General features: G+C 38.0%; 1 protein-coding gene and 1 pseudogene across 2 annotated transcripts; one reads left to right on the top strand and one right to left on the bottom strand.

Annotated features, from left to right (window-relative positions):
* Positions 1-14,297: 14,297 nt before the first annotated feature.
* LOC147849387 (splicing factor U2af large subunit B-like) lies at positions 14,298-18,540 on the top strand (annotated as a pseudogene). Its single transcript, XR_015531791.1, has 16 exons — positions 14,298-14,404; positions 15,830-15,896; positions 15,953-16,041; positions 16,245-16,296; positions 16,388-16,448; positions 16,534-16,646; positions 16,727-16,853; positions 16,931-17,029; positions 17,111-17,195; positions 17,275-17,363; positions 17,437-17,500; positions 17,603-17,659; positions 17,722-17,734; positions 17,845-17,916; positions 17,998-18,065; positions 18,314-18,540. The product of XR_015531791.1 is annotated as a splicing factor U2af large subunit B-like (transcript).
* A 2,568-nt stretch (positions 18,541-21,108) lies between these two features.
* On the bottom strand, positions 21,109-25,460 carry LOC147849386 (uncharacterized). The gene is made up of 2 exons (XM_087337576.1): positions 25,146-25,460; positions 21,109-24,953 (listed from the first exon to the last, which is right to left on the bottom strand). Exon 2 carries the CDS (start codon positions 24,472-24,474, stop codon positions 21,283-21,285), a length of 3,192 nt encoding a protein of 1,063 aa, XP_087193702.1. The 5' UTR covers positions 24,475-24,953; positions 25,146-25,460; the 3' UTR covers positions 21,109-21,282.

Raw genomic sequence — 25,460 nt, 5'->3', positions numbered from 1 at the left:
AGGGTTAAGGGATTTGCAATAGAGTTAGAGTTGAAGTTTGACCTAGGTCTAGGGGATTTGAAGTAGGACTTGGGTTAGGGTTCGGAGTAGGATTAAGGATTTTAAACAATGGTTAGGGATTTGGAACAATGGTTAGGGATTTTGAATAATGGTTAAGGATTTTAAACTAGGGCTAGGGATTGGAATTAGGGCTGGATTAGGGTTAGGGATAGAATGAATGAATGAATAAAGAAGAAGAAGTTAGAACAGGGGAGATGCAAATGAGTGATAGACAGGATAGATAAGATATTGGGAGAGAAGAGGAAGGGCGAAAGAAGAGAAAAAGACAAAAGCGAAAAGCGAGAAGACGAAGAAGAAAGAAAGCGTGTGTTTTCCTGTCTCTCTCTTTCTCTCTCTCTCTCTCTCTCTCTGTGTCTCTGTGTGCGTGCATTTCTCTGTACTGACGCCATAGCTATCCTCATCATCTCCATCAGCATCTTCATCGCTCGCGGTCGTCAAATTAACCCTAATTCTCATTATCACCCCCCCCCCCCCTTCCACGCGCATCAAATTAATTAACCCTAATTTCTGTCCATCAAAACCCTAACCCTGATCATTCACACTCGTCGAAAATTTCGCCCTAATCATTCTCTATCATCACATTCTAACATTAATTCACATTATGGGCCGTCCACAATGTCACCTACTTAATTCAACCCAGATATTTGAATGGATCAACCCTGCACCCATGGCTCAACCCAATCAATTTTGTGACCTAATTTTCCATCACCCAGTATGATGCCTTAAAATTTTCCCCTCATACAATTTGAACACCCTAGAGACAGTTTTTTTGGTTTTCTGTTTTCTTGGGGGGCGGGAGGGGAGGGAGGTCTGGAAGGGGGGCAGGGCATTTCGGGAAATACAGAAAACCTAAGGGCATTTTCCTGGAAATACGAGGGTATGTTCTAGGAATTATTATTTTGTATTCCCCACCTTTTTATTAATTCGTTTTTCTCTTCTTAACTTACATAATAGAACGCAAGGGTACATTTTGTTGAATTCACTAATCTTATAGAGGATTTATTATTATTATTATTATTATTTTCCCTTTTATTATGTAATTATTATATTTTCTTTAGTTTTTTAAATGATTAGATTCTTCTTCTCGGGTAAGAACAAAACCAAGAGTTCTTGTGATTCCAATCACATCCTCCTCCTCCTCCTCCTCCTACTAGTACTCCTACAAGTGTCTTGTAAGGTTTCTTCTTCTGTAACGATTTCGACAAGATGAGACACTATCACATGGTCCCTCCCTGGCACCCCCAATGGATGATGCATACTCCCCCCCTCCCACTCTCTTCTCGAAAATAAAACCTCAACTCCTTGGGTGACAACCTTCGATGCTGCACTATGTCACACACAAAAAGAAAACCCTGGTCGTATTTCCACAAGGAAGTGTCAGTTATTTCTTGTGGGGAAAATAAATAAGACTTTCTTTTTTAAAAGTAGAATCGACCTCGAAATATAGGCTTTACTGTAACTTTCCCTCTAGCTGCCTATGATTCATGAAGCATACTAGACTCGATTGCGTCTAAAAAGCCGTGATAGTCCACTAAACCATATATTTTAATGTGGGAGACAACTTTTTGAACTCAATCAGTGAACATTTTCATAGTCTACATGTAGATTGCCTCCCAAGTGCTTGGTTTTCATACGAGTTTATATGCTAATTAACAAGAAGTTTGCTCATTAAGCAATTTGTCATGTACTCATCTTTCATGCTTACACAATTCGACTTTTTCATTTTGAGTAAGTATATACCCCGACATCTCCTCCCATGAATTAGTGATTGGATCAATGAAGCATGTGTTAGATATGAACATCTAAGGCCATCCTCCAAACAAAAGTATACAAAATATCTCAATTATGGTAGGGATAGTCGTCCTCTCCCCAAATAGGTATTGCTACATCTATGAATAAGGATGTTCATCTAAACATTATTTTGTGGGAAAACTTGATGGTATGAACAAACATGTGAAGAGCAAATATATGATAGTACTTGTGGTACAATCTTAAATTTAGCTACAAGGTTTCTAATTGATGTAAATATTTGAGAAATAATCCTAAAATGTTATATACTAGAAGTTAAAACCTTCATTGACTAAACCATATTTGTGGTGGGAACTTTAAAGCATTAGTTGGATGTATCACGCCTACACGATTAGACTAAATGCAAGGGAGATGTGCTACCATTTCCACCCTATCACATGTTGGATTGGGTCAATGCAATGAACTAATAGTCACCTTTTGCATCAAATTGGTGCATAGGATTGGATGGATATGCACCCAAGTGTATGTGAAGTGGGTGTCAACCACTCTCAATGTGTACCTAGCAAGCACCCAAAGAGCTAACCTAAGTAAATCCTCTAATCATGTCCTTCTCTTATAAACTAACAAATACAATAAAGACATTATTAACTTTAAGGCAACTTAAAGTAAAGGAAAGCAACAAGAAATTATACAAAATTCTAGTGAGTATTTACTCTTGATTTTAATTAACCACACCTACTAATAATAGAGCTTAAGTGCTGGATATAAAGGCTCAATACTTTCACTCAAACATTAGAAGGTTAAGCTAAATTTATGGCTGAGAAAAGGGGGGGGGGAGAGATTAATTCGAGACTAAAAAAGTGCTTATCAGAACTTTATGCTATTTTCAATATAGTACGAATGACATTTTGTTATAAATCGAGTGGAATATTTGCAAAGAGTTGCTTATGAGCACGAGTGTCTATCGGCAAATTCACATCTACTAATGATACCTATACATTGACAACATATTCACTTTACTTTCGTGGTTGGATTCTCAAATGGTTATTTTCAACATGGACAAGAATGGGGGGCTATACAAGATTTGAGCATTTATATTTAAGGCAACATGATCATACAATGACTTCTTGACTCTTGTTTACTTTAAAACATTATATTACTTATGAAACCATTCGTTGTTCCTTTAAAAGATAATCCACAATATTGGAGCCTCACATGCTATTGAAGTGAAAGTTTCACCCAATTGTACCTGGTATCGGCCCATAGCGTAGGCCTCACATATATTTCTTATAGTTCTACCCAAACCAACCTTCTCAACATCTCCTTGTATTACCTCTTCCATTCGGATGTCCTTTAGCCATTAAGTGAGAACCCTTTTATTGTTTAAATGTATCAAAACTATTGTATCGTAGTTGCCAATATAAATAGTAGTTTCTTCAACTTTGGTATATTCACTACAGTTATATTAATTGCTTAATTACACATTTTAACGCACACCTTCAATTGCTGAAGCTATATATATTAAACATTTAAACTTTTCATGTATCCATGAGATTCTTGCATGGTATTTGCTTCTATTTCCGAATCTATTTGTAGCATTACATACCCATATATGATATGTGTGTGTGTGTGTGTGTGTGTGTGTGTGTGTGTGTGTGTGTGTGTGTGTGTGTATATGTATATATATACAAACATTACACTTCTAGATCTTTATGTGTGTGGACACCTCATTTTCAATTTCAGTTGAGCGCAAAGTTATTTCCACGTGTATTTAATGACCCTATGCACATGCCCTTGTTTAAAAAATTTGTACCTAAATGATCTATGATTAACTAAGTGAATGACTCTTGTTTGTAACAAATAATCCTTGCCATGCAAAAAGTGTACAAATCATCAAGAATTATTATTATTTTTAAACAAAATATCCTTCCATTAGTTTAAAAAAAAGGTATATCAGCTACAACCTACAAAATAGGTGGGATTTCAAGTAATCATCAACCCCTTTTTCAGAATAGTGACATATATGTCTTGAACGGAACACAGAGCTTCAGAATTCCCAAATCATCAAGAATTCACCTCCTGAGTCTTACAACATCCCCTGTCCTTCCCTAAAATATGCAACCATTATTTTATTTTAAAATTCTTCAATCTTGCAACCTTTCACTTTTCCTAGCGATTTGCAATTCTTTTCCGAGGAAATACAAATTTCGTAATAATTATCACGTGAGGCCTTTTAGGTTTGCCCAAAGGGCAATCCCATTAGGATGTGCGATTATTTGCTTGAGTGAAAAATAAGATTTCACTAAATATTGTATTGTTGCTTCCTTCTCCAATGTAAGTTCACTAAATTCTCAAGGAACCTCACTCAATACATTAATAATCCAGCCTCAAAAGCTCGATGCTTACACTAATTGGATACAGTAGCTTGAAAAAGGATGGGTCAATTTGTAGGCTAACTGATGTAAGCATGCATTGGATCAACCGAATTTGAAGTTGGTTTTCATGTAGAGAAGTGATGATTTTGCGAAAATGGTGTTATCATCATGTTGGGGGTACTACAAAACAACATACAAGTTGGATGGTTAGCTTGCTACTGATTGAGGATTCTAAAAACTTGACAAATTGAGACGAGGCACATAATTCTAACCTAGTATGTCTTGCATTGAACCAACATTTGGTGCACGATTACATGGAAAGACATCAATGTCTCCCTAATGCTTGGAATATCGGTTCCATTCCCCTCTAATGTGGGTGATTATGCACATAGCCAAAGTCAAAAGTGCCATCATCTTAAACAAAACAATCCCTAGATGTTGGAAAATGTCAAATTTTATTTTATTTTGGTAAGAGCATTATTAAGATAGAACTTGTATACAAAATCCCCTTATACTCGGTGGAATTTGATAGTGGTAACTCTTAAAGGACCTCAAATGTGCTTATGCATAAAAATAGTGTGAAATTTGCTTGTGAGCAAAATACACACTTGCGTCGTTTGGCTCTCATATCTTAATTGACCCTTCGATACAATGATCTCCACCCCCCCCCCCAGAATTCCATATTTTATATTTTTGTTTTGCATTCCCATAACACCTAAATCTTGCCCCAAACTCTCAAAATCTTCACACTCTCCACCTAATCATGCGAAGCTTGCAAATATAATAGAAAAGGAAATGTTCAATACCCGGGAAAACACACATTGCATTAGTAATATGTCCAAAAGGTTTAACCACCATTATGACAATATTATTGCCATCAACCATAATACAAAAGCTTTGACTAATGTTGATTCAAACCATGTATACATCATATCTCAAAGCATGTATGACACATCATGTATGTCAAACTGTATTGATATTCACCATAATGAAAATGTTTCAGACAAAGTTAGTTCACTCATACATTGTGTCTTGTAGCGCATATGCCCCATCTATATCTACGTTTGTAAACATCATAACAAAAGACCTGCTATTAGAGTTATGATCTAACGTAAGCATATGATAAGAAAAAAGGATAGATAGATAGAAAGGAGAGAGAAAGAAGGGTGCCGATCCACCTGACCACCCTCGAGCGAAGGGATCGAGACGGACTTGAGCCTCGATCGGCGTCCCATACCACTACCGCGGCGTCGAGTTGTACCTGGTGCTGGCGCGCTCGCTAAAAGAGTTGACCACCACAACGTTAGAGTCTTGACGTAGTCAAAAGATGACGAAATGAGGGTAGCTAGGTGTTGGGATTTCGGTCCCTCCGGATGGGATGTCCGGAGATAAATGACGGCAAGCCCGGTTGCTGGCTACGGAGCCGGATGACGAAGATCTTGGCTACGGAGCCGGATGATGAAGACCCCGGCTATGGAGCCGGATGATGAATACCCTGGCTACGGAGCCGGATGATGAAGACCCCGGCTACGGAGCCGGATGATGAAGACCCCGGTTACGGAGCCGGATGATGAAGACCCCGGTTACGGAGCCGGATGCCGAATGTACCCGGAGGGAGATCCGGATGCGGGGACATATTTGTGAATATGTTTGCCAAGAGCCCTTGAGGCTACATTTTGTAAATAGCCCGAAAGTCATATGTGTATAAATATGACTTAGGGCAAACAGTTTATGTTGCTACTCATTTTTCTGTTTTTCCACTCTAGAGGAGTGAAGAGAGAGCAGCCGTGAGAGAGATAGAGCGTGAGAGAGGAAGAGGTCGACGCCTCTGTGTAATACCGCCGCCTGTGGCGAGGACAGCGAGCTCAAGGTCGTCGCCTTGCAGCTCGCCATTGTATATTTCTCTGTGCATAGTTTTGGTTCGGAGTCTTGTACTCCCGTGGTTTTTCCCGTACAGGGTTTTCCACGTTAATCCCTGTGTTATCGTGTCTTTCTCTGTATTTCCCATTTTCTGCAACAACGATTCGTGTGTTTCCTCGGTTGTGGCCGAGAGAAGAAGGTGAATCGGAGCGTCGATTCTCAACACTAGGCCTCATATTTATAGCGATACCCAAGGCCCCCAGGCAAGTTCACACTTGGCCTAATGGGTTGTCTCAATCCCGAGGATTAAAAGTAATCCTCCCCTACTTTACACTCTCATTTAACCCTCACACTTATCCATGTGTATAGAATACTACGGTAAATTCTCACCACGGGATATTATATGGTCATGCCCGTAACACCTAGCAATATTAGGGAGGAAATGTATTTGGGCATCCTAGTGTGAACTCATCAATGCATGCTTAAGCCGATAAAATAGTAGGGTTTTTAGTTTCTAGCAATGGGTTTGATGTTACACTTACTCTAAAAGCCTTTGGAACTTTATTCGAGATCATGCAACCGGATGGCTCCTAAAATTTGACTTTAGAAGTTTAGAACCATGAAATATAAAGATTGAAGAAGACAACCACTCAACAAGTTGTCGTAGAAAGTCTGATGATATCAGTCCTAAAAAGAGAGTGCAGGCAATTAAGCTATCCCTATTACAAGTTATACGTTTACAAGAATATCCCTAAGTTTCAAAGAAATACTCGAATTCTTTTGACATGAGACCTATCAATTCTAAAAAATAAAGTGCAAACCATTAAGCTACCTCCCTAGCTCATTAGGCATTTACCAAAGTTTCAAACAGTACTAATTAAAGAGTGCACACAACAACTTTATGAAATATAAAGTATCCATCATACTAAGTTCAATGTTATCCGAATGATAATATTGTATACCATGAAACAAAAGGTATTCATATGATTATAGAAATCTAGAAATCATCCGAATAACTTGGGCTAGCATATTGGTTAAACATTGTACAAAAACATTGACTACCTTAGATGGTAGCCATGCCAGAAATATTTGAAAAAACGTGGCGTTATTCGATAAATACAATATATATACTACATAAGGGATATTCATGCAGTTTTTGAAAACATGAATTAGTTTGAAAAATCTGGGAAAGTATTTTGGCAATGTACCACACTACAATTTTGATTACATTACTTGGGGTATTCCAAGAATGCTTGAAAAAACTTAGTATTGTGGGCCATGGAAGTGTGATCATATAAATATGATTTATGTGTTGCATATATAGGCTAGTCATGTTATTTTAGAAAAGCACAATTTTTTGAAGAACTCACAATATTTCTTTGGTTAAGTACCATACAACAAATGTGTTTGCTACTAAGAGGGTATTCAAGGAATGCTCAAAAAACTTAGGGTTAATCTTGTAGAAGGAAAAATTAACAATAGTATCGTGGTAACATAAGATCTCACAACAAAATTGACTTTTTTCTTTGGAGCGAGGGGTGTTTAGAAATGTTCAAAAAACTTAGGGATGATATATGTATTGGTCCGATATATATTACATAGGGATGTTCATGATACAATGAAAATTCTAGGCATGCTTGAAAAACTTAGAGGGTAATATGTACTAGATGGGGTTGTTTTGAAAATATAGAAAACTAGACTTTTAAAGAAGCATTAATATTGGACTATAGGATGGATGCTACTATGTACACATACACACACACACACACACACACACACACACACACACATAACTTTATCTTCTTGTTCTCAAAGATGAGACACCACTTAAGATGCAATCTCTTGTTTGGTCTTATAGGCCATTTTGGCCTTGTGAAAGGCGTTCAAATATATTTCTTTCTTTCTTGAGGGTGTATTTTCCACGTTCTCAAGGCAAGGATACATTTTGGAATCGTGAGTAAAGAAATAACACATGACAATATTTTGGTAAAGTATTGTACGACAAAATGGACTACATACTTTAAGGGGTGGGGGAGGGAGGTGGCACTTGGGAAGGTAAGGGATATCCTATTGATAAATATAGAAAACAACAATAGAAAAGCATGACTAGATGATTGATCCTAGATTTGTCAAGCATGCGTGATTGGGCAAACCTATGTCAAGTGAGACCCTAAGAGTATACAAATACTAGGCATTATATCTCCAACTTTCAGTACCATTTCCTCCTTATCGTTTGGCAAATATCACTACTATTCTCCAAAACATTTGAAAATAACCATTTGGAGAATATGTGAAAAACCTTCTCATGGAATAGGCAAAACTTTAATATAAAAAAAAGTCTTTTGGCAAGATTTTCCATAGTTTGCTTACTTGGGACTCCATTTGTTATTCCAGATGGTTGTTGATAGAACCAAACCTCTACTTTGTGTAAAATAAGATTCACATGAAAGGTAATTTGGTAGGCACAATGCTGATTAAATCACTTGCAAGAATTGTGTTAAAAAGGCCATTCTGAATGGCTTGGCATGGAACTTTGGAAATGAATTACAAGGAACATTTTTGCCAACCCTTATTGCCTTAGTAATTGAGTGGAAAGCGAAAAAAACAAATCAAATTGTTATTTTTTTTTCCAAAAAAAAAAACCACTACTTCGCATTAGTTAGCAAATAGAATACAACAAAGTTTATCCAAATCCACAATGGGATCAACATATACAACTTGGAGAAACAACTCCAAAACTATCAACCAAAAACAACAAAAAAAACTCAACCGATCCTTAACTCAAGCAAAATTGAATTAAACCCTATTTTACCCCTACTCTACAACTCCCTGACACACGTTTGTGTCAGCTATACATACATAATTACAACCCATGTACAATATTGGGAGCCATTGGTGGAAACAACCACCTAGGTGCTTGGTAATTCCACTTAGGCCTGGATGAAGATTTGACTAGCATGGGAGAGCTCTTCCATTTCAGCAAGAACTTTGACCTTGCCCTTTCTGCTTCTTCTGAATCCCCTTGAATCGAATCATACCGACCGTGCAACCAAGCCACAAGATCAAACTAGATATTTAACATCATCTCCCCGCATGAGATCTTTTGCTGCTGAAAAACAACCTTACAACATCTGATCCAGATGTGCCAGGCTGTCAAACAGGCCACCATAAGCCAAATCTCCTCAAAAATTTCAGAATTTGTGCCTGGCCTCACACCATCACCTTGGAACACGCTACCGCCCTGCACTATAAATCCATGTCCTTGTGGGTTAACTGTTCACTCCAGCTTTCCCCTTTTAAGGACAACCCTTGTATTGAGCCCCACACAACATTCCCTTTCACACCACAGGCTGCCACAATTCAAAGGCTTCTACTCCAAATGCTAATCGCCTCTGTACAATTCCAAAAACAGTGAGAGATTGATTCCAAAGCCTGTCCACATAACTTACAACTAGCCTCAACACCACGGGAGCTCAACCACTCGCCTACAGGTACCGCCTTGTGGCTAAGAAGCCACCACCAAGCCTTAATTTTTTCTGGCATATCCAATGCCCATAGTCTCCTCCAAACCGACTTCAAATCGTCATTTGAAATGCCTTTATCCTTCCAACTGTTGCGAATCATTCCAACATCCACGGTTTTGGAGCCAACGATTCGTCTTCCTAGCTTGGTATTGTATTCAAAAAACTTGAAAAAGTTTTTTGTTCCTGGTGTCTGCCACCAAACCTCCAATGGGTCCCACTCCAAATCATATAAGGGCTTATTATCGTAAAGCCATATTTTACAATCATGATCCAGGGTCTTAGGGTCTGGGTTCAATTGCCACCACTTACCCTCCAACACTGCCACCCGCACTGCCATCCACCTACCATCATCTGTCAAAGAACTTCGGTTACCCCACAAACGATCCTCGCTAGTTGAGCACCTACCACGGATAAGTTGTGCGTCACCCTCACCTACAAACCAGCCCGACCAAACTGTCTCTTCCGCAGGCAGCTTATCCAATCCATCAACAACCCCATCTATCAGTTGGATTACCTTCGCTAGTCTTCCAATAATCCTACAATTAACAGTATGACTTGTCCGCCTCTTCATGCTGAAAACCTCCCAATCGTGTGCCGACTGAATCTTGTACCCTAACATCTTCCCCCAAGGCAAGTACTTTTGTTGTCCAAGCATCTTACCATCTTCACTTCTAATCCTAGGGTTCCAAAACAACGGTTGTCGTAGTTGTTCATCTAGTGTTTTTGGTTGCATTAAGACTAACCCTTCTCTTAAACTTGACCATGCCTTCATTATGGCGCGAACCACTCTATCCTCCATGCTAGCCGGTTCTTTCAACTTTAGAGCTGGGCTGAACAACCACCATGTATTTGCCTGCCAAGGACCACCATTCCTGGGACACCAAAGGTAAACTCTATTCCTAAGGAGCACCTTCCACAATTTTGGTCCGGGTTGCAAACTTCGCACTAAAAGCTTACCAAGTAGAGCCTTACTTTGGTGAACCGGATCCACCAGTCCAAGTCCTCCCTCATTCTTTGTCTTAACTAAACAACCCCACGCCACTTTAGCTGATGCCTTTTCATTGTCTCTACCCGACCACAAGAAGCCTCTCACCATTGCCTTAATATTTTTTATGCAGGCTTTGTCTAACATCCAACATGCCACTGAATGCCACATGGTGGCCAACAAAATATGGTTCACCACCACAACCCTACCAACAAGGGAGAGCTTTACTGATGCCCACAACTGAAGCTTTTTTCTAATTTTGTCTTTGACCTGCTCAAGCTGCTGATTTTTTGGTGTCTCAACTCCCACCAAAAAACCCAAATACTTAACAGCCATGCCATTGGGGACCCATTGAAAATCAACGTTGGGACACCATAGCGGTCGTGGGTTTGAACTTACCCAGAATCCTCTACTTTTGTTCCAGTTAATTTTCCCCCCTGATGCATTGCAAAACCACTCAATCCGTCCTTCCGCCTTCTGTAAATTAGCATCATTCCCTTGCAAGTAAAGCATAGTGTCGTCTGCATACTCAGAGTCCAGCAACTCCTTACTCACATGTGGGATAGCTAAACCTCTTATTCCTGCATCCGATCTGTTCAAAAAGAAAGAGAATGCTTCTGTAATAAATAAAAAAAGATAAGGGGCCAACGGGCACCCCTGTCTAACAGACCTACGTAATGGAATCGATGGGCCACGATGCCCTGTCACTAACACCCTACTCGAACTTCCTTTGTAAAGGGCTAGCGTAATTGATCGGCATTTTAAAGGTAGACCCAACCTTTCCATGACTTTATCTAAAAAAGGCCACTGAACTCTGTCATATGCCTTCTCAAAGTCAAGCATGAGACAAGCAATGTGTTGATTGGTTTTCTTTGCCAAGGCAATCGCCTCCCAAAATGTCAACACATTATCAATTATGCATCTGTTTTCCATGAACCCTGTTTGTCCAACATGGATTAGTTCTTGCAAGTAGGGTTTTACCCTCTTGGCTAGTATATTAGCAAATATCTTTTATCTTGTGTTTAGCAGCGTGATTGGTCTCCATTGCCTTGCATCAGTTGTTACAACTTGTACCTTAGGAATTAGAAATATCATCCCCTCTTGAAATTGCTCAGGTAAGTACCCAACATCCCATGCCTCCTTTAGCCCATCAACCAAATCTACCTTGATTATGTCCCAAAAAATTTCGAAAAAATCTCTTGATAACCCATCGGAGCCTGGGCAGGACGTTCTACAAATACTTGCCAAAGCATCAGCCACCTCCTCCTCCAAGAGAGGCCTCACCAAATTAGCTTGTGCCGCATTTGAAATTTTATGTTGCATTCCCTCAAGCACATATTCTATCATAGGAGGTTGTTCGGGGCTATTGTAACTATCCGAAAGCAACTCATGATAGTTTGAGGTGACTGCCTCCAAGATCTCTGAAATATCCTTCGGGATAGAGTCATCTTCCTTAACCAGCTTCGGATTGTAGCTATAGTTTGTTCTAGGTTGTTTATGCATGAAAAATTGTTTATTCACCTTATCCCCATTTTTGCTCCAGCATGCAGCCGAACTCCTAAATAACATCGTATTTCTGGATGCAATCAATCAAGCATTGCAAGGTTTCTCTGGCAGCCTTGAGGCTTGCCCTAGACCATTGGCATCAGGGATCTTTCTGTAGTAGCCTTTGGGCAGCCGCTATTGATCTCCTTAAACACATTTCTTCCTCCTTAGACCTCGTAATCCTACTTTTCGTCGCCTTATGGAGATAAGTTGACGTTTCGATAATCTTCCCTCGAAGTTTATCAAGTGCGCCACATCCAACCAAATTTCTTTCCCATATACGCCTTATATTTCTACTCACCTCCACATCCTCAAAAAGTTTTTTGTTGATCCTCACATTGCAGTCCCTTGGTGGTCTCCTCTGCGTTTCTAGCGTTATCTTAATCGGCATATGATCAGAGTAGGCTGACCCTGCAATGATTTCAACATTGGTTCCAAATTTTTCTAGTGCCGGACTGATGTATATTTTGTTTATGCGTGACATGCAAAAACCATGCATATTGCAGCCTGCTCTCGAAATGTACTGGTTAAAATTGTAAAACATTGCAACCTGCTCAACTACGAGAACACCAAGAAGGTAGAGGATTCGCAGGTTCTTCCCTCGCTTCAGTGACATTTCCATTCTGGATCAACCTATGCTAAAGATCTTTGGCGAATATGATGATATGTGACCTTGAAGAGTTCTCTCTCTTCATGGTTGCGATTTCGTGACTTCTCTAGCACTGTCATTTGCCGCAAAAGAATTCATTTTAACTTTAGAACATATTTTCTCAGCCCAACTTGCGAATAAAAAATGAAGGCATTCCGCATATTCCAATTGAACCATAGCCCCCAATACCTCAAGAACTCAAAAATCATTTGAAAATGAGGCATTGGTTCATTGTTCTTCATAAGTGCAAAAACCCAACTGAAGGAAGATAAGCTTACTCCAGTTAGAGACATCCACACTAAATTGATACGCCTCCAAACCATCATTACCATCGGGCATGAAATAAATCGATGCCTACTATATTCCAATTCTACAAAACAAAAGAAATTCGATCCTCTAGTAATGTTTCTTTTTTTTAATGCATCCCCCAATGGTAAAACTCCAACCATAACTCTTCAAATAAATACCTTGGCTTGTAGCATCAATCGAGAAGACCAACCTGCATTGATCACATGAAGGCACCAAGTAATGGGCTTACGAAAACCCCATATCTTTATAACCCGTTCTTCCAACCACTTATGTTTATCAATCAACTTGTGATAAGCAACATTTGTTCAGATCATAGTCAATCTCTTATTTCCAACAAACCTCCAATCAAGCTCTTGAGATCGCCCATCTAAGTCAGGAATTGACTCATACGAAGATAGTATTTGTTGCAACTTATCCCAAATAAAGGTATAACCTTTTGGAATATGAAAGGTTGATCTTATTGTTCAAAAAGCCATTAATCTTCTTTGTGACTCCAACATAGCATCCTTAATTGTTACCAAACCCAATCTAACCATCTGATTAAATTGAAGGTTAGGAAAATCCAACGTACTTTGCCAAGATGTCAACAAATGATTAACTATCATAGACCCTACACATTTGACATCCCTGTCAGAATTAATTACATTCCACCAATTAGCTTCAATGTTCATGTTTCCAAGCTTAATTCCGTTCTTCTCTATAAAGTACACCACCATTTATGTCCAAGGTTGTACACCTTCAAACATATTTCAGAGGATGAGGTGGAACATGTCATGTCACATCTTGTTAATGATAAGAGTTATGGGTGGGATGGATTAACACATGAACTCCTTAAGAAATATGTGATTAAGTTAAAGGGGCATTTTACAGTTTTATTTTAGAAGGTGTGGACATTAGGGGAAATGTGCCATTCTTGGAAGATTGGTTTGATAAAGCTTTTGCCAAAGGTGTCTTCTCCATCTTCCTTTGCTCAATAGAGGCCTATTTCATTGGTTGGGGGAATGTACAAGATTTTTGCAAAAATGATGGCCAATAGGTTGCATAAGGTTTTACCTTCTATTATTGATAATGCTCAACATGGGTTCTTCGCAAAAAGAGACATTTTACATAATATTTTAAATGTTCAAATAGAAATTGACTATGCAAATGAGTCTAAACAAGAATTATTGTTGCTACAATTGGATATCAAGAAATCCTATGATAATGTGGATTGGTCATTTATAAATTAGTTGATGTCTCATATGGGTTTTGATGATCGTATGTCTAAGTTGATATACGCATTAGGGGATGTTTCGTTTTCACATGTGATGTTTAATGGAGGAGTAACACAACTGATTTCTATTCGGAGGTCAATTAGACAAGGGTGCCCAGTAAGTCCTTTACTATTCATTATTGTGAGACATCCTATTCTTGTTAAGTTACACAATATGGCTATGGAGGAAGAATTGCTTGGACTAAGGTTGCTATCAGGGAAGCCATGTATTGTTCAACCTCTCACAAATGACCATATTATGTTTTTGGCACCTAATCGGGAAAATATTAGTAAGACAAGAAATGTGTGGGAATTGTTTTCAAATACTTAAGGGTTGAGAATTAATATGCATAAATTTGTCCTCATTTTAGGGACAAAACAAGATGTGTTAGGGTTGAGGTGGTCAGGAAGGATAGTACATCGTGGTATGATTTGTCGTCACTTTGGATATCCAATTGATGTGGAAGTTTTTTATGTGAAACTTATTAAGTGGGTATCCAAAAGGTTGGAGGATAAGTTTATGTATTGGAGGTGTCAATTTTGGCCTTTTCATGTACGACTTAAGGTGGTCCAATCGATTATGGTCTTTATGGTATCTTATTATCTTCCTTTGCTCCTATGGTCAAATAAAGCTCTTGAAATGTTGTCACGCTGTCGAGGAAATCCTCACGTGTTTGCGAAATGAAGCAGGACCACCGAGGTCCTGGACCGGAAGGATTCGAAGGTTGTACTAGCTTTAGTGAGAAAGTATTTAAGATAGATACAAAGAGAGAGAGAGAGAGAGAGATTCTAATTCAGAAACAGATTAAGAGCGAGATTTTGATTCCTTGACTTCAATTTTTGAGGGACAAGATACATCACCAAAAGGATAACTAGTTTATTATTATTATTCTTTTCTTGATTCATTACATAACTTGCTTGATCAATTGATTGATTCCCGTTTTTCTTTTTCCTCCAGTCTTTTATAGATGCCCCCATGCATATGATGCATGTGAGGGTGCAAGACATGCATGTTTGCCATTTGGCGCGCATGCATTACATGTGATGCATGATAACCATGTCACTCATGTGTTGTTAACAAGAATCAATGTATATTGTTGGATTTAGTGAAGCTCGTTCATAGACTGATACGCTAGGTGAATTCCTTAATGGGCTGCTTGTCTCGGTGCATTAGCTTGGAGTGTAGGACGTTTACACAAGAGTGTATTCCATAAGGGGCTGGAGGTTTGGGTGTGGAGGTTCATGATTGGACACTGAGGGTCCAACAAAAATCCAAAGGGCTCAACAGGCATAACTGAAAAGGGCAGAACAGATGTGCAATGTGGAATCAGAAAAGGAGAATCCGGGAAGCGCCACAACAGAAACAGTTTAGGCAGATTATTATATAGGATTACAACAGCAGTGTCTGAAAAAAATTGACAGCCATCGGACAATTGAGTCATTGAATGAAAATGAAGAGAAAGTGATGCCTTCAAGTCTTACACATCTAATACATATTTCTGTAGGCTGATTATTATATAGGAATACAACAGCAGTGCCTGAAAAAATTAACAGCCGTTGGACAATTCAGTCATTGAACGAAGAGAAAGTGATGCCTTCAAGTCTTGCACATCTAGTACATATTTTCTGTGGTTTTCTTTACAGATTTGTATCAGCTTCTTTTGTGCATATGCTGTCCAGTTCAGTTTGCAATTGCACTGTCTCGTCTTTGGGTGGGGCTTTGTGCCTTTGAGGTTCTCATGCACATTGGGATGAAAAGGATGGACTTGTGATATTGTCCGAAAATCTCTTCTTTTTGTTATTGCAAAATTGTTAGGACACTTTCTAGATTGTAGCGTTGTAAATCATCTTTCTCAATTGATTGTTGAAAATCAAGTAGAGATGTTCTGTGAAATAAAGTTGTGTTGAAGATCCAATACTTTCTGTGCTGCTGAAGGCATGCTCAACGGGTTTATGTAGGAGGCTTGTCTGCGTTTGCCAATGAACAGGTAGTTTTTTTGACTCTGTGTTTAATCTTGACTTAATTTCTATTTGGGGCATGAAGGCTTAAGGGATGTGTACTACCTGTTTCATCTGTAGACTATAGCAACATTTTTCAGCTAAGTGATGGCTGCAATTGGTCGAAATTCTGCTGGGCCAGGTATTACTCTAGCCATGTACAGGCAAAATATCACTTTTCTGTGCTTGTAATATAGCTGATTTTGTTTGCCAATACATTGTTCCAGGTGATGCAGTTGTTAATGTTTATATTAACCATGAGAAGAAATTTGCATTTGTGGAGATGCGTACTGTAGAGGAAGCAAGTAATACCATGTCATTGGATGGCATAGTATTTGAGGTAATTGACGTGAAGTGGAATGAAATGGTGAATGCCAATTCAATTATTTTGTTTGAATTATTTTTGTTTTTCTGGTTCAGTGTCAGACGGTAAGAGTCCAAAGGCCAAGTGACTATAATTGCTGCCACATCGGGTCCAAGTGACTATAATTGCTGCTACATCGGGTCCAAGTGACTATAATCTTGCTGCTGTTGGGCTGTCAGCTGGGTAACTTTTGAGGAGACTGAACATTATAATTCATTGTATTCTTGCATGGTTTTTGCTTAATTATTTGGTGCATGCAGTACATCTAGTAGTGCAGATGGACCCGATAAAGTCTTTGTTGGTGGACTTCCTTATTATCTAACTGAAGCCCAGATAAGAGGATTACTGGAATCATTTGGGTATATTTCACTTATTTGATCACCTTTCTCAATTTTATCTTAAAATGTTGGTAGAATTTATTTTCTGAAAGAATATCAAAGTTTTCTTTTTCATGTAGGCCTTTGTGGTTTTGACCTTGTTAAAGATTGGGAGACTGGGAACTCAAAAGGTTATTGTGTTTATCAGGTGACCATAACTATTAAGTAGATACTTCTCACTTGCAAAGTAAAGGTGTGGAAATACCGACATTTTTGGGCTCCATCAGGACAAAGCAGTCACAGATGTTGCTTGTACTGCCTAAAATGGCCTGAAAATGGGAGATAAATCTCTAACAGTTAGGCGTACCAATGCAAGGTATGAGTTTGGTCCATTCTAGCATTGATCGTGGAATCTCATGTTTTCGTTGATGTAGATTTGAATCATCCAGTGCTCAACTAAAAACAGATCAATCAGACATCCTCTTCCACGATTGGCAGCAAATAGCGATGCAGGTTATTTTTTCTCATTTTTTTATAAAGGGAAAGCAGCAACTAAAAGCAGGAAAGGTTATTTCTGTTATTTTTTAGGCCCATTATTCTGATAATTTCTCAAAGACTTGCAGAAACGGGTTTTACAAACTGGAGGTGCAGCTTCTTTTGTTGGTTTCCAAGGTTTGAGGGGCGTGATAAATGGAGCTCCAGAAGTTCCAACGAAGGTTTTCTGTTTGAATCAGGTGTGTTTTCTCTGTATTTTAAAGCTGTTATCTACATATAGATCTCATGTCAAGATTATAGATAAGCTTGTCTTTGTAAGAGTTCCTTTACCTAAAGCTATGTTGTTAGAGAATGTGTTCAAGATTTACTACCACTGCCTCACCAAGAATATGAAGACATTTGTGAGGTTATAAAAGAAGAATGCGGTAAATTTGGTAAGTACTAGGTACAAGAATATTCATGTTCCTATTATTTGGTCTTTGGTTTACTGATAATTCATCTTATCTGTTCTGAAGGAACTGTCACCAATCTTAATATTCCTCGTCCACTGTCAACTGGAGGGCATGTTCCTGGACTTGGGAAGGTACTTTTGTCGTAGAATAATGTTAAGGGGAAACACATACCTTGTTATATGTTTATGACAATATTCTAAATTTTCAAAAGTTATTAGAATACCCCTCTTACACTAGAGATGGTATATTTAGGAAACACATGCCTATTAGGGTGAATATCCAAGAAAGTAGGCTGTATTTTTTATGGCATTGCACTCAATTTTTTTGATTAAAACACTTATTTGTGTTCTGGTTATTTGATATTGCATTAATATGCCAGGCTTTTGTTGAGTATTCAAATACTTATGGGTCAAGCAAAGCTAAGAATTCTCTACATCAGAGGAAGTTTGCTGGCAATATAGTCATTGCTAGTTACTATCCTGAATACAAGTTTGCAAGAAAAGAACTAGATGGCTGAAGTGCCAACACAACAACGTTGGTAGTGATTTATTGCTGGGGTTTACGAGTACACCAACATAACTACACAGATAAACTCATATATGTTTCCAAAAGATCAACTCATATATATTTCCAAAAGATCAACTCATATATATTTCCAAAAGGTGGAGGTTAAAGCTTAGATGTGGCCTCGTATGATGTACAAAAAAAAGTTATGAGAGGCTGGTTTTCTAATGAGGCTTTTGTGACTTCGGAATTGTTGCAGATTGATATATTTCAGAATACAGCCTCTCAAACTAAGAAAGCTAAATCCTTATTTGGAAAACCTGTAAAACTAAAATCCTTTTGAGCCTATTTCTGTGAGTTTTCTTCATTTTAAACATTTGGAAAATGCCATTGCAACAAAATGCTTCCCATGAATTTGTATGGTTTTCATGTTTTTCCAACCTTGAATGTGTTGAAGTATAAAGGATAACATGTATCAAGTTTTTTATTCCTGAAGATTCCATATGAAGTTGTATTGTTACTGGCTTCCATCCTTGAATGTTTTGTAGTATAAATGATCAATCATACATCAATTTTTGGTTCTTTGTGGTTTCAAAAAGAAGTTGATTATTCCATTTAAGTAGTACATCTTGGTTGTGATGGATTTGTCATGGGCGAGGAAGAGAAATAGATGTCTGAACTCTGCTGCTTGTCATGGAACAAGTTGGCTAAGACAATCGTCTAGACCAATAACCTCTCCTCTTTTTTGTACATATAGTCGGACTTCTCTGTCATCGGTTGACCTGTAAAATTTATATAATTATTTGATTATTTTCCCTTTATGATGACCGTGGAAGCATCTAGAATCCATAATATAGTTTATAAATTTACTTTTTGTTTAAGTTCCAATAATTTGTATTTTTTAATCATTGATATCATCAACTGGCAAGATTTTTGACCATGAAGCAATTATGAAGGGTTGTTCCAGAATGGTATGTAGTTAAATATTCTCTATGGCGACTACTTCAAATATTTTATATTGTCTGATTAAACATACTAGCTTTATGCATAAATTTAGACATGCATGCTAATGGGGTCAAATATGGCATTGTTTGAAATGCAGTTTGTATTTTTCATGGACACGAGTTTTTTTAGTTTTGGTTAAGGTAGGATCTGAACATTGTGGTTTTGGTAGATATTAGAATATTGCACCTTTGGTATGTTAAGGTCTTTATCATGCTTGTATTTAGAATGTTTGTGGTTTGCATTAATGTGTATATTAGAGATTAGTTCACTGAATACAAATTAGTTCGAACTTCTATTGGTTGAGAAAGTGGTTTACGTTAGCACTTAATATAAGGTATTTGCAATATTTAACATCAGACATACATTGCATACATGAATCATAGACCTCCATTTATTATCCCCGAGTTCATTGTTCAAAACTAAACCATTTGTATTCAGTAAGTTGTACAACTAACAAGTATACCTCTTGTTGTGGAAACAAATGCTTAAGATGTATATTGAGTAATAACACAATTTCTGAAATAAGGTTCCTTAAGTTGAGTTCCCAAACTCCATGAGCACAATAGTTTTGGATGCCAAGTATGACGACAACTACAATAGTAGGTACTGAAATCTTCAATGAAAGTCCAACTTAATTTTAAAACCACTAGATGTTTTTCTTGATGTGGAACCATGCCCTAATGTGTAATGTACACATTCTTTCCAGCGTATGTACAAACTCAAGACCTCAAGATGCTTCCTAACTAGAATGGGAACTAAGAATTGTGTTTACTCTTTCCTTGGTTGGACCACATGTTTTTGTTGCAGTTCATGTTGTTGAAGTGCATGAGATTTAGTAACACAAGCCCATCTTTAGAAAGGTGTGGAAAGGAAAATTGGAATGAACCAAAGCTAGAACATAGAAGTGTTGCTCTCTAGTATGATTACACATCCTCAAATTAATTAACTAATCATGTAATTAACTAGGTTTAATTTGACATAATATGTAGTTGACTTGATTGCAAGCATTTCGGTTAACATTGACATACCTATTATTCTTTTATTTTCAATTACAAATGTTTATACTGGAAGAGAATCACTCATTAATAATGGCATATATGAGGAGTTTGTACTACAGACAATGCCAATTGAGCTGATCTCAAATTTTATAAAATTACAATGTTATAACATTTCCAATAAACAAAATGGTTACTATGAAAATATATATACCAAACATAAAATGATGTGACCTCATTATCTTTGTACACCGAAGATAGCCTCAACTATGTGATATATATATAACATTAAAAGGTTTTAAGTTAAAAAAGTGTGGTCGGGTGTTTCTAACATTCCATTAGATATTTTACATAATAAAGCATTTTGCAATACTTTACTGCATTAGAAACAATCATCTTTTCTACCTCTAAAGTTGATTTCCACATTCCTTAAAAGACATGCAGCCCAATCCAGCATACTGATTTTTACACCACAAGAAAGACCATAAAAACTCGATTTTTACACCACAAGAAAGATCCTTCTTTCAAAGAGTTTGTAACCTCAACATGGATATTTTTGCACACCTCATATTGAAAGCAGAATCAATAATATCATGGGCTCCCATATCAATGTGTTTTTTTGTTTTTCCATATGCACTCAAGATTGACCTCTATTGCAGGCAACAGTTAATCAATGAATGTCAGCCTCAATCTCACCTTCCCGAAGTGCATATTTACATAAAAAAACTGTTTTGTTTTAGCCCAAAACACTAATATACATTGAAGATTCTAACCAACCCATTATGTGGATGGATTACATCTCTTTGATTTTACATCTGAATTGTGAGGAAAATAAAAGAACTCTTTATCTCGGAAGTGAAGCCGGATCGAGCTCCCAAAACCCCTCCTCGATACCTGGGGCTTCGTTTCCTTTCAGCCTATGTGCCGGAACTTGGTAAGAAAAACTGTAAAACTCCTCTGCCGGTATACTAGATATGACTTTGGAGGACTTGAACACAGATTTATAATGAAACAATTTCACTAGATAAGCAATTGTCACCCCTGTTTGCTCATCATAACTGCCCACTATTTCTACTATATCATACATAAAAGATGATGACTTTCTCTTTGAAAGAATACCCGATTTGCGGCCCCTATATATTGCCCAAACCTCTCCTTTTGTTGGGTAGATCTTAATCGTCCCTTTAGGACCCTTCTCCCAGTTAATAACATGCGAAAAGATATCAACTGAGTTGACAATTTGAGAAGAGGAGCCTCGAAAATTAGCTCCACACACTGGATGATAACCACGCTCCTTCAGTGCCCTTTGTTCTACACTCATATTTCTTAGATCAAGCCATGTGATGTTGGCCTTAAAAGGATCCCGAGAGTGTATTTCTTTCACTTTAAAATAGTATCTTGGTAGGCTTTCAATGTCATCGTAGGCTGCCCATATTTGGCCAGACATTACATCCTTTTCCTCTCTTTCCTTCTTGAAATCGTGGAATGTCTTCTTCTTGGACTCCTCAATTTCATATTCTGTTTCAGACTCTTGGTCTGTTTCTTGTTCTGACTCTTTTTCTTCTGGTTCATCACTTTCCACATCCAAAATTTCAACTTTGTTTGATTTTTCCTGGAATTTCGGCTTTGACTGATTTTTCTTCCACCTTTCTGGATCCTTTTCAAGGGCAAAGTAATCTTCTGAATGAGATTTTGAGTTATCCTTCGTTGAATTCTTCCCTTTTCCATATTCCTCTTCTTCATAAGGAGAATGATCCTTTGAAAGACAATTAGTCTGTTCCTTCACAACATTCTTCCCCTTTCCATAATCTTTTTCTTCAGGGGAAGATTTAGACTTTAATGTAACAGTACTCTTCCTCATTCCTGAATCAGTTTCTTCAAAAGAAGAACAATCCTTTAAGGGAGATTTAGATTTTAACTTCTTCGTATTCTTCTCCATTCTGTAATCTCTTTCTTCAATAGGAGAGTGATCATTTGAAGGAGATTTAGACTTCAAACTCCCCCCTCCTGAATCTTCTGTTTCAAATGCAGAGTACCCCTTTGAAGAAGATTTAGACCTCAGTTTGACAGGATTCTTCCCACATCCAGAATCCTTTTCTTCAAAAGAAAAATAATCTTTTGAAGGGGATTTTGACTTCAAGTTCATAGAAGTTCTTTCTTTTCCTTCAAAAGGCTTCAACCTCATACCACTCTTTTCCGTTCCTAAATCCTTATCCTTTTCTTCAAAAGCAGAGTAATCCGTTGAAGGAAATTTAGACTTCAGCTTCTCCCTTCCCGAATCATTTTCTTCCAAAGGAGAACAGTCCTTTGAAGGAGATTTAGACTTCAACTTCAAATTTCCCAAATCCTTTTCTTCAAAAGCAGAGTGTTCTTCTGAAAGAGATTTAGACTTCACCTTTAGTATATTTTCTGCCCTTATCAAATCCTTATCTTTTTCTTCAAAAACTCTGTAATTGTCAGAAGGAGATTTAGACTTCTCCTTCAAAACATTCTTCCCCCTTAGCATATCATTATCCTTTTCTTGGAAAGCAGAGTGATCCTCTAACAGAGATTTTGACTTTTCATTCCATGCATTCTTGACCGTTACAGAATCCTTATCCTTCCCTAAAAGTGCTGAATAATCCTCTGAGGAAACTTTTCCGCTCTCCTTAACACCATCAGCAGATTCAGATACTTTGGTATCCACACTTGAGCTTGTTGCTCTCCCATTCACATTTGCGCTAACGTTAGCAGTAGCATTAGCATTATTTGCATTTTGTAGGTTGAGACTCAATCTTATGCGGACCTTGAAAAAATCAGCAAGCTTCTGTTTCTCTTGCATATCAACTGAATCCCCAGTTTGAGCATCATCTTCATTCTTCTTCTCTCCTTCATTTTGTTTAATCTCTTCTTTAGCATTGGCAGAAGGATCTTCATCATCATCACTAACATCAATTTTGTATGTAACATTTCTTCGAGGCCTAGCTGATCTTCTCGGTGCAGCTCCTGAATCAACCACGTGATTGATTACTTCTTCATCAGATAGACCATCTAAAGACTCTTCAGTTACATCATCTTCTTCACTACTGCTCCCCGATACACGTTTTCTTTTCCTTTTTTTCTTATCTTTAGCCGCTGCAGCCTTCTCTTCTTGCTCTCTTTTCTTCCTCATCATCCTTTCTATAGCTTCTTGGGCCTTTTGATCTGCCTTAGCTTTTTTTTGTCGTTCTTTCTCGATTCTCCTCATCTCTCTCTCTTCATCCTCCCGCTTCCTTTTAACACTTAGGTTTGCATCCATATATTGCCGTTCTTTCATCATCTGAGTGACATAGTCAACAGTCGTACTTGATACACTTGGAGTGGATCCATTAAACCTTTGTTGTTGCTGCTGTTGCGTGAATTGTTGTTGCCATGGAAATGCATTGTTGATGTTTGGCCCAGAGTAAAACTCTCTAGCCACAAAAGGGGTTCGGCATTGATGACATAGAAGGTTTTGATTCTCGTAAACTCGGTAATATTGATATCGAGTGTGGCAAGCAGGACAAATAGTCATGAATGTGAGAGAAGCTGAAACTGAAGCCGCGGAGGGGTTTTTTGCCTTATTAGTAGTTTGACCTCTATTTTGGCTTCTATTCACGGTGCTTTTACTTACCATTTGCTTTCTTCTAGAATCATGTATAGCTCGCTGTTGCTTATCTGAGAGTATTTGTAGAGCTTCCCCAATGAGCTTAAAGGCAGCTTCTGCCCCAGGAAGTTTATTTTTGTCAGGGTGAAGAAGCAAGGCGAGTTTCTTATACTGTTTCTTTATCATTATCTCTTCAGCACGAGTATCCCCAACCTGTAAGATTCCATACCAATCAGTTTCACACCCGTTGATCTTGGTTTGAGCTGCAATATGGACATCCAAAACAGCTGACATTTGGGCTGTGTTTTCAAGACCGGGATAGATTTGTATGGCTTTTTGAAGCAATTTGAGAGCTCCACTGTAATCTTGTAAGGATAATTTCTTCTCTGCTATCTCTTTTGCTCGAAGAGCTTCTTCTCTATTACACTCCATTACAAGACTCTTTCTTCTTCAAAGCCTTCTTCTCTGCTTTCTTCAAACAAGCTTTGTTTCTTCCTTTTTAGCCTCCATGATTATACACTTTTCTTCTTCTACTACAACCAAGGCTTTTCTTTATGATCTCTCTTGCTCAAGGAAATTACTCTCTATTATACTTTGTTATAATACTATTACTGCTGTTCTTCTTAGCTTCTTCTCAGCAATCTCTAGGGTTTGAAGAGCTTATTCCATAATATACTCCATTACACTATTAGTTCTTCTCTTTTACAATCATTTCTAATCTTCTATTTCTTCTGCTTATTCCTTTTCTCTAATTCTTCTTTGTCTTCAAGTAAGCTTCTTTGCTGTGGCTTCTCAGGCTCAATGATCTTCTTCCCAGTTACAATCCAACAGACTAATGTTTCTTCTTCTGATTCTTCATCTCCTTCTTTCTTCATCTCTGTTGGATCACTTTTTCAAGGGTATAAAAATGCCTGAAACAAAAGACCCAATTACAGAGAAATGGGTTTAATCGGTGCCATGAAAACAGAGGCTCTCAAAAACTTGAGAAATTTTATGTTTCATTTTCATCTCTGAATAACAAAAACCACTAAAATGAAAAACGCGATGGAAACCCTAAAGGGATCAGATCTAGAGAAAAAGGGGACAAGAGCAGAAAGACTCACCTTGTTCCTTCTTCTTTATTGTCCATCTCTTTGTATCTCCCTCCCTCTCTCCCCTCTCTCCCTCTCTTTCTCCCTCTCTCTCTCTGCCTGCGTTTCTTTTTCTATGTCCACAGCAACAATTATAACACCCACCTGCTATTCCATGAAGTGTCAGTGAAGAACATTTGCTTTGTGCAGAACCCTGTGTGAAATTAGGGTTAATTCTCTCTGCTTCTCTGTGCTGTTTTAAGGTTCAAAGGGTACAAGAAACAATGCCATCATCAGCTGTTCTGTTTCTCTCTATGGATGTATTGATGTATGTATGTATGCATGCAT

This window comes from Azolla caroliniana, unplaced genomic scaffold (genome assembly GCF_043228905.1).
Source record: "Azolla caroliniana isolate FFs.n. ecotype wild unplaced genomic scaffold, voAzoCaro1.0.p SCAF_71, whole genome shotgun sequence".
NCBI lineage: Eukaryota > Viridiplantae > Streptophyta > Polypodiopsida > Salviniales > Salviniaceae > Azolla > Azolla caroliniana.
Note: the sequence above shows the minus strand (reverse complement) of the source record. Positions and strands in the feature narration are given on the sequence as shown.